Here is a 9,817-nt window from a genome sequence, read left to right on the forward strand (position 1 = left end):
AATCTTTTCTAAAGTTATTTTCTGATTATAAAATTAATATATAGATTCAGAAATTTTGACAACCATTGGAAAGTAGAGGGAGAAGAAATATGCTTTTTATACTTTTACTTTTTAAATAATTTTTTTACAAATTTGAAATAATTCACTATAAAATTTGTGTTATTTCTTAACATTTTAGCACTGCTCTGATTAATGCAATAGCTACTAGCCACATATGACTATTTATATTAGGTTAAATTTAATTTTAAAGTTCAGTTTCTCAGTCACATTGGCCACATTTCCAGCATTTGATAGCTACCTGTGGCTAGCAACTACTGTGTTGAACAGCTACTGTGAATAGTTTATTAAATAACAAATATTTCTGTTATAGAAAGTTCTTTTGCATAACACTGTTTTGATAATGTTTCTGTGTTATAAATATTGAAATAGCATTAACAATTAAAATTAGGAAAGATATAATAAAAAACATGTATGATATGGTTTATTATATTTAGAGTTTCATTATTCAGCAGTTGCATTTAATTCTTCTTGTATTCTTTTTTACTTTGAAATTTTCTAACCTATAGACAAATTGAAAGAATAGTATGATGAATGTTTATATACTCTTAGCTTTTGCTCACCAGTTTTTCACATTTTACCACATTTGCATAACCTCTTTGCGTTTACACACTTGTTTTGGCTCAGTAGTTGGGAAAATATTGCAAACATCAGATCACTTAATGCTTAAGTATATATAAGGACATTGCCCTTTTTACAACCACATAGCATTTATCACACTTAAGAAAAATAACATTCATTAAGTAATATACGGTCCTTATTCTGACTTCTTTAATTGTCTCAAAAATGTATTTTAAGGGGCACCTAGCTAGCTCAGTCAGTAGAACATGCAACTCTTGATCTTTGGGGTTGTAAGTTTGTGCCCCACATTGGATGTAGGGATTACTTAAAATATTAACTTGATCTTGGCCAAAAGGCTGAGAAGCAATAAAAAATAAAGTCTTGGGATCCCTGGGTGGCGCAGCGGTTTAGCGCCTGTCTTTGGCCCAGGGCGTGATCCTGGAGACCCGGAATCGAATCCCACGTCGGGCTCCCGGTGCATGGTGCCTGCTTCTCCCTCTGCCTGTGTCTCTGCCTCTCTCTCGCTCTCTGTGACTATCATAAATAAATAAAAAATTAAAAAAAAAAAGTCTTTAAAAAAAATGTATTTCAGGCAGCCCCAGTGGCGCAGTGGTTTGGTGCCGCCTTCAGCCCGGGGTGGGATCCTGGAGACCCGGGATCAAGTCCCACGTCAGGCTACCGGCATGGAGCCTGCTTCTCCTTCTGCCTGTGCTTCTCTCTCTCTCTCATAAATAAATAAAATCTTAAAAAAAAAAAATATATATATATATATATATATATATATGTATTTCAAGTTGTTTTCACCATCCACATTCAAAATCCAGCCAGAGTTCAAAAGATGCTACACAATTGATTGTTGTGGTTCAATTGAATTTGATTTAGGTAATTTTATAGCATATTATTTTTAGGGGTGTGGTAATACTAGAAAAAGGAAACATACACAAGGGGTATCTGGGTGCTTGGTTGGTTGAGCATCCAACTCTTGGTTTCAGCTTGAATTTGATCTCATGGGTTACCGGGAACCCTGCACCTGGCCTGCAGTTGGCAAAGAGTCTGGATTCTCTCCCTCCACTCCTCCCCCTACCCACGTGTGTGTGTGTGTGCGTGTGTGTGTGTGTGTGTGTGCTGTCTCTCTAAAATAATTTTTTTTAAAGTGAACATAAGTAAATATGATTAGCGGTTCTTTGACATCAGCAATACCAATTGTAAATCTCTTATTTTCTTTATTTTACACTTTGTCTCCTTTTTTAGACACGTTCTTTACTCAGGCAATATAGTACATCCATAGCTACGAGAGGTGTGATACATTCCAACAAGGCCCGAGGATTTGCTCATTGCCAAGGAGGAGGATCAAGTTTTCGACCCTTGCACAAACCCCAGTGGTTTATCATAAATAAAAAGGTAAAAAAAGAATTATATACTTTTCCTTTTTAAAGATTTTTTTATTTATTTATTCATGAGAGACACAGAAAGAGAGGCAGAGACACAGGCAGAGGGAGAAGCAGGCTCCTTGCAGGGCGCCCAATATGGGACTCAGTCCCTGGACCCTGGGATCATGCCCCAAGCCGAAGGCAGATGCTCAACCACTGAGCCACCCAGGCATCCTGAGTTACATAACTTTTAATAGGTGAACTTCATGGTATGTGAGTACATCTCAGTAAAGTCATTTTTTTTTTAAGTTTTGAAAAAGTGTTTTTTTATTAGTAAGAAATAGTTGCTAACACCCACAATTTTCTTAGAATTATAGTAAGACATATAAAGGACACTCTTCTTCAATGCCTCATTATTAAGGAAAAAAACACTCAAAATTTGCAAGCACATTATTTATTGGTTGACTGTTACTGAGTTCATACTATCATTATAATGATCTTTTAGTTTTAGTTGAAAATAGGGCACCTGGCTGGCTCAGTTGGAAGAGCATGTGATTCTTGATCTCAGGGTCTTGAATCAAGAATCAAGTCCCCATTGGGTGTAGAGATTCCTTTTTTTTTTTTTTTTTTTTTACAAAAGAAAGAAAAAATAAAGCCTTGCTTTACCTCTAACCATCTGGACAGGATATTTATCTAATGTGCACTTAGTTTCCACAGCTTTAAATGTGGAGGATTGGATTAAAAATTTAAAAAGTAGCTGGCCCCAAAGTTGAATACTGCACACAGGAAGGTGTTTTTTTCATAAATTGTCAGTCTTTAAAAAATAAGTATAATAATTCAGATATGGATTTCTAGCTCAGAATTCCTGGACTCTCCTGAAAATAATGCAAAGTAAGGCAGCACTGGTCTGTATTTTTCATGGCGGCAATCTGATGAAGCCAAGTAGCATCTGTCCCTTGAAGGTGGGAGTGGTGGGTACTCCCCTCCCCAGCTGTCTCACTGGACTGATTTATATATGTGCCTGTCGCCTCCAGCATCTGAATTTGTGGCCCCTGAACTACATCATCTCTAACATGTCTTCCAAGTCATAAATCATACAGTTAAATATGAGCCTCTAATTCATTAACTGAGACATTTTTTCCAACAGATTTCTTCAAGAATCTCATGACGTGTAACAATTTATGTCCCTTATTGACTTGCTTTTCTCTTTACAGCATGTGTATTAATTTTGCCTTGTATTAATTTTGCCTTGTAGGGTTTTTGTTTGTTTTTTTAAAGATTTTATTTATTCATGAGAGAGAGAGAGAGGCAGAGACACAGGCAGAAGGAGAAGCAGGCTCCCTGTGGGGAGCCCAATGTGGGACTCAATCCCGGGACCCCTGGATCAGGACCTGAGCCAAAGGCAGATGCTCAACCACTGAGCCACCCGGGCGTCCCAAAGAAATTCTTTTACTGAGAAACAATATCCTCACATAGTTTGTGGTTATCCTTATAAAAAGAATTTCTTCGATTGTTAAGGGTTTTTTTTCCTTCTACCTTAAGTCTCTTAAAAAATTCTGATTGCTATTATGTAAAATATGGAATAGTCGTGTAGGTGGAATGCTTTATTATAAATAAGCTTAGGATAGTTACAAAAAAGATAAAGTCTTAAAAGTATGTGTCATGTAAACACACTTTGTAATATAGTAAACTTAGTGTTTCTAGGAATACATCTCCACGTTTTTTAATTTTATTTTTTGCTTCATCTTTTTTCTTTTCTTCTGTACAGTATCGAGAAAATTGCCTGGCAGCAAAAGCACTTTTTTCTGACTTCTGCTTACCAGCTTTATGCCTCCAAACTCAGCTGTTGCCATATCTTGTCTTGTTAACCATTCCAATGAGAAATCCAGGTAATAACATGAGTTTTTATTTATCCCAAGAAGTAGTGTTTTATAATTTTATCCTTCTGTAGGTCAACTCATTGCTATATTCTAGTGAGGCTAAGTTGTTTTCCCTTCATTTTTTAATCCAGAATTAATACATGTTTTTGATTTAAAAAGGAAGGAAGAAGTCAGTACAGAAGTATATAAAGTAAAAATTACAAGTCCCCTATAACTACTGGCAATTCCTTTTGAAACATTGGTATGAACTCTACCAGACTTTTTTCTGTACAGAAACAAGTATTAGGCATACGCTTTGACATATATCACTTACCATGGATAGCATTCCATATTTTATAAGTGCTCAATCAGCTCCGGAGGTTGGGAAGTCCAAGCACATCTAGTGTCTAGTAAAGGTCTCCTTCCTACCTCACAGCCACCCTCTTGTATTCCTACATGGAGAAAGCAGAGCAGAGAGCACTCTCTCAGGTCTTTTTCATAAATATCAGAAATCCAAGGATCATTTTGTACTTTCTTTGCTCTAGTCCTGGAAATAGGAATTTCAAGGAGTGTTTGTTCCTTTTAGTGGAAGTGGTATTTAGAACTTGAGATCTGGCGGTGCCTGGCTGGCTCAGCCAATAGTGAGTGACTCTTGATCTAGGGTCTAGGGGTTGTGAGTTCAATCTCCGTGTTGTATGTAGAGCGTACTTAAAAAAAGAGAGAGAGAATTTAGGATCTGGGCACTAGGTATGTCATTGCTCCTAGAGTATCATTGTGTCTGAGCTGTTTCAGTGGAACAAAGCGGGAAGTGTGTATGTATAAACCATGAGTTCACACCAGGACATTCAATTTCAGTCCAACACCACAGAGTTTATTCTCACCTTCCCCAGTTTAGTATCTAGTACTGGTTTAGACTACCTTACATTGGAATTATCTGGAGAATCATTTACCCACTGGTTAAAAATTCAGATGATAGGATCGCAACTTAGTTTCCCATATCAAAAAGCTCTTTTTAAAAAGTCCCAATTCTGTTCTGTAGTGGATCTTTAAAAAGGTAAGTATTCAAGGTCAATCTCTACAAACTTTGAAAGTTTATAAATTCTGCAAAAAATAAGATGTTTTGGGAGTGCCTGGCTGGCTCAGTTGGTAGAGCATGCAACTCTTTTTTTAAAAAGTATGTATTTATTTATGAGAGAGAGAATTTGTACACACAAGACAGGTGGGGAAGAGGGGCGGGCAGAAGGAGCGGGGAGAGAGGATTTTAAGCAGACTCAGCACTGAGCACGGAGCCCTCGGGCTCCATCCCACAACACTTGGCATCATGACCTGATCTGAAACCAAGAGTCCGACGCTCAACCCACTGCACAACCCAAGTACCCCAAGAGCATGCAACTCTTGATCTTAGGGTGGGAGTTCAAGACCCACATTCGGTGTGGAGCCTACTTAAAAAAAAAAGACGTTTTAGTTTTTCTTTGTATCATTTCATGCCATTTCTTTATTTACCGTGTCATTTTCCCTGTCATTTTAGACATTTATTTTTTACTCCTTTCTCTTTGTCTTACACTCTGGTCCTCTGTTAGTGTTTGCTGGAATGCTTATAGCATTCCTCTGATAACTTTGTTCATGTTGCTCCATTTTCTCTTCTCTTGGATTACACAGTATTTATCAGTCTTGTTCAGGTTGACTGACTTTCTTCTGCCAGTTCAGACCTACTGTTGAGCCCCTGTAGCATGTCACTGTTCTAGGCGAGTGCTCACGTGGAGACGGCCCCTGATCATCACGGCTGGGCCCCTCTGCCCTGTGCGGGAGCTTGGGCAAGGGCCAGTGCATTCCAGGAAGAGGCAGGATTCTCAGCCTGCTGTGCTACTAGGATAAAGCTTCGTGCTACGGTTGGACAGAGGGAGTCCTGAATTCCTGGCTAGCCACAGGAAGTAGGGGGTCCTATGGGGCCTCGGCTGCACCCCCCACCCCGAGTGAAGTCTCCCTAGAAAATTACTCTGTAAGACCCAGCTGTCAGTTCTTTTGGGTGTATGTTCAGAAGTGGAATTGCTAGATCATATAGTAAATCTGTCTTTAATTTTTTGAGGAGCTACCTTACCATTTCTGTAGTGATTACACCCATTTTACATTTCTACCAGCAATGTCCAAGGGTTTCCGTTTCTCCATATCTTTGCAAAACCTTTTTTTTTTTCCTTTTTTTAAATAACAGACACCCTAAAGGATATGAAATGGTATCCTGTGGTTTTCATTTGATTTTTTTCCAGGGATTTATGATTTTGAGCATCCCTTCATATTTTTGTTGGCCTTTTTCTTGGGAGGGGGGGCACTTCTATATATTCTTCAGAGAGATGTCTTTTTAAAGTTTTTTTTTGTTGTTAATCTCTTGTTTCAGCTCAAATTTCTTTTATTCAAGATATTGGAAGGCTTCCTCTGAAGCGACACTTTGGAAGGTAAGCTGATTATTTTAATTTTCAAAGACTTGTTACTGAAATGTCCACTGACAGTTGTTCATTCAGTATACAGCCAGTAAAATTTATCTGTAAAATCTAAGAAATACATATTATTCCCCGTGATTAATGACCATATGATTGCATTGTAGACCCATCATTTTATTACATGTAACAGCATATTTTCACTAGCTCACAAAGGAATATCAAGCCAAATAGAATCATGGAATCATAAAAGCAAAGGAATCTTTATGATCTTCCATTTAATAAATCTTGCATATCTAGAGACCCCTTTTCACCTTTTCTGCCCAGAGGTGTTCGTAGCCTGTGTTTAAAGCCTGCAGTGACCAGGAACTACCACAAAATACTGCCTTTTTTTTTTTTTTAACTTCTTTCTCTTAAAAGATTCAGACAAATTTTGTTAAAAAAATAAACATAAAAAAAAGAAAAAGTGGGATCCCTGGGTGGCGCAGCGGTTTGGCGCCTGCCTTTGGCCCAGGGCGCGATCCTGGAGACCCGGGATCGAATCCCACATCGGGCTCCCGGTGCATGGAGCCTGCTTCTCCCTCTGCCTGTGTCTCTGCCTCATTCTCTCTCTCTCTCTCTCTCTGTGACTATCACAAATAAATAAAAATTTAAAAAAAAATTAAAAAAAAAAAAAAGAAAAAGTAAACATAGAGAGGTAAATCTGTATCTGTGCTGTTCATTTTATTACAAATCACTTCTAGGCTAATTTCAGTGATTAATACAACACCTATATTTCATTTCTACCTTGGTTATTTGTAAGGTCAAATTATATACTCAGGCTTTTGAAAATGTTTAATAAAAGGGCTTTTTAACTGCTATTACTGGTTCAACTACTTGATCTAACTTGGGAGACAGGATTTGTCCGTGCTTCTAATTGCAGTCATTCATGATGACCATATTTAGGGACGCCTGGCTGGCACTGTCAAGATAGAGTATGAGACTCTTGATCTTGGGGTTGTGAGTTCAAGCCCCACATTGGGTATAGAGATTACTTAAATAAGTAAATAAACAAACATGATTACCATATTTAACATCAATGATTCATGTTAATGATATTAAATATTAATATTTAGCTTGATAGGTTAATACTTAATAGTTCTATAGTTTCCTATAATACAACCTGTACCTTATTTTGTATATTTAGCTTATTTCCAACTTTATCATAGTTTTCCTTGTAGCTTTAATCATTTTGGACATCAAATGCTATTTACATAAGATGTATTCCTAGAAATAAAGTTGCTAATCAGCAGATACACACTTTTCTGAAGCCTTTGCTGGATACTGCCAGATTGTTTCCAAGAATATTTTATCAATCTTATGTTCACTTACAATGTATCAGTATATTCTTTTCTCCTAACTCTTGACACTGCTGGGTTTTTATTAAAACCTTTTTAAAAGGTTTTGGGGTGCCTGGCTGGCTCAGTCAGAGGCGTAGGCCATTCTTGATCTCAGGGTTGTGTGTGTGAGCCCAATGTTGGGTTAAGATTACTTAATAAATAAAACATTAATAGGGGCACCTGGGTGGCTCAGTTGGTTAAGCACCTGCCTTTAGCTCAGGTCATGATCCCAGGGTCCTGGGTTTTAGTCCTTACTCCAAGTCCCTCCACAGCAGGGAAACTGCTTGTCTTTCCTCTGCCACTCCCCTTGTTTGTCCTCTCTCTCTCTCTCTCTCTCTCTGCCAAACAAATAAAATATTAAAAAAAAATTAAAAGTCACTGCCACTTTTAAAGATGATGGTAATGATAGTTCATTACATTAACAGTTTTTAAAATTATTATTATTTTTTTTTTTTAGTTTTTAAAATTATTAATTAGGTTGAGCAATTTAGTTACCATTTGTATTTTTTATGTAAGTTGTCCATGTTTTATACTCATCTTTCTATTTCTTTAGAGTGTGCAAGCGCATCCATGCTCACAAGGTTGGGGAGGGGCAGAGGGAGAGAGAGAGAGGGAATAATATTAAGAGAATATTAAAGACTCTGAGATAATGACCTGATCCAAAATCAGAAGCCCGTTGCTTAACCATCTGAGCCACCCAGGTGCCCCTACCCATTTTTCTATTCAATTTATTTTTTTCTTTTTTATTTGTAAACATTCCTTAATAAAGACGTTAATCAAGTCATTTGTTTTGTAAGTTGTAATGATTTTTTCATTTTGTCATTTACCTTGTGCTTTTGTTTATATAATTAAACTAAAGGGCTTGGGGCACCTCCGTGGCTCAGTGCTTGAGTGTCTATCTGCTTTTGGCTCCAGTCGTGATCCTGGGATCGAGTCTCGCATCAGGCTGATGCCAGGCAGGGAGCCTGCTTCTTCCTCTGCCCATGTCTCTGCCTCTCTCTGGAAGAAATAAATACTTTCTAAATAAGTAAATAATAAACTAAAGGGCTTGGCTAAACAGTGAGCAGAGTCCAGATAAATGAATGACTGGAGAAAACTTCATAATTCTCACATGCATGGTATAATTTAAAGGTATCCCCTTTTTTGGTTATTATTAATGCTTGTATTCTGAATCTGGCAGGTTGAAAATGGAAGCCCTGACAGACAGGGAACACGGACTGATAGACCCTGACAGTGGAGATGAAGCCCAGCTTAATGGAGGGCAGCCTGCAGAGGAAGCCCTGGGCGAACCCACTCAGACCGCTGAGCCTGAAACGTGCTGTCTGCCTTGGAGTCAAAATAGTGGAAGTGAACTGCCCGCCAGCCAGCCTCAGACGTTTTCAGGCCAAGGAGACGTGGAAGAAGAAGAGCTGGTAATAGAAGACTATGAAAGCGATGGGCCGTAGAAGCCGGCCTGCTGCTAATGGTGCCACCGGCAGATTCATGTTCATTTTACTCAGTTGTATCTGAACAAAGATAATACACTTTTCAAGTGAATGACAGTTTAATTCTCCACTCTTGTAGTATTTCAGCACAAGAAACTGACTTCTCTGTCATTTTGAAGTAAACAGAAGATCAAGCCTCAAATTTTTTTTCTAGTATTTATTTAGTCTTGTGTCTGGTGTTGGGAGAGGTCAGTGTGAATGAAGTGTGTTTGAACATTATGCCAAATATAAAAAAATGTGAAGGAATAATTTAGAATACTAAGACTTTATGGGGTTGTAAATACGAATTATGAAAGTTTAGTATGCAATTGAGTGTAAATAAATCTTGTGCCTTATCCAGTTTCTCTATGGTCTCTGACTTCTCAATACCATTTTTATATGCTGTACAGTGGACTACTTTAGATGCTTTTTGGAAAGTATTTAATTTATATCAAAATTAAAATGTTGAATTTCTTTTCGTTTCTTCTTTTAATATTTCCTAATATGTATTGCCGGCGAGGTATCATTGGTCATAGTGCATGCGTCTCCTTTATCCATTGTTAAGTTTTCAAAAAACCGGGAGAAACGGCAGCCTTGCGCCGGGCACTCCGGCAGGGTTAGGCCCACCTGTCCGGGCCTTTCCGGGGTGCGTGGGCGGCGCCTCGGCGGGCGGAGCTGGGCCCGGCGCCGCCGCAG

The 9,817-nt window shown here is 38.2% G+C and overlaps 1 protein-coding gene and 1 long non-coding RNA gene across 5 annotated transcripts in view; one reads left to right on the top strand and one right to left on the bottom strand.

Moving 5' to 3' along the window:
• The window catches only part of RAD17 (RAD17 checkpoint clamp loader component), a 31,034-nt gene extending 21,439 nt beyond the window's left edge, over nucleotides 1–9,595 (top strand). For 3 of the 4 annotated variants that reach the window (XM_072826700.1, XM_072826702.1, XM_072826701.1), the window contains 4 exons: nucleotides 1,870–2,019; nucleotides 3,757–3,877; nucleotides 6,240–6,297; nucleotides 8,839–9,595. In XM_072826700.1, the coding sequence (XP_072682801.1) occupies nucleotides 1,870–2,019; nucleotides 3,757–3,877; nucleotides 6,240–6,297; nucleotides 8,839–9,103 (594 nt within the window). In that variant the 3' untranslated portion in view covers nucleotides 9,104–9,595. The remainder of the gene's footprint in view (nucleotides 1–1,869; nucleotides 2,020–3,756; nucleotides 3,878–6,239; nucleotides 6,298–8,838) is intronic. The other variant, XM_072826703.1, reaches the window with a different exon arrangement.
• Nucleotides 1–9,817, bottom strand: part of LOC140633743 (uncharacterized) — a 29,737-nt gene that overhangs the window by 5,720 nt on the left and 14,200 nt on the right. The window contains exon 2 of the long non-coding RNA XR_012031338.1: nucleotides 4,182–4,299. This is a non-coding gene — a long non-coding RNA (uncharacterized lncRNA). The remainder of the gene's footprint in view (nucleotides 1–4,181; nucleotides 4,300–9,817) is intronic.

This window comes from Canis lupus, chromosome 5 (assembly GCF_048164855.1).
Source record: "Canis lupus baileyi chromosome 5, mCanLup2.hap1, whole genome shotgun sequence".
NCBI lineage: Eukaryota > Metazoa > Chordata > Mammalia > Carnivora > Canidae > Canis > Canis lupus.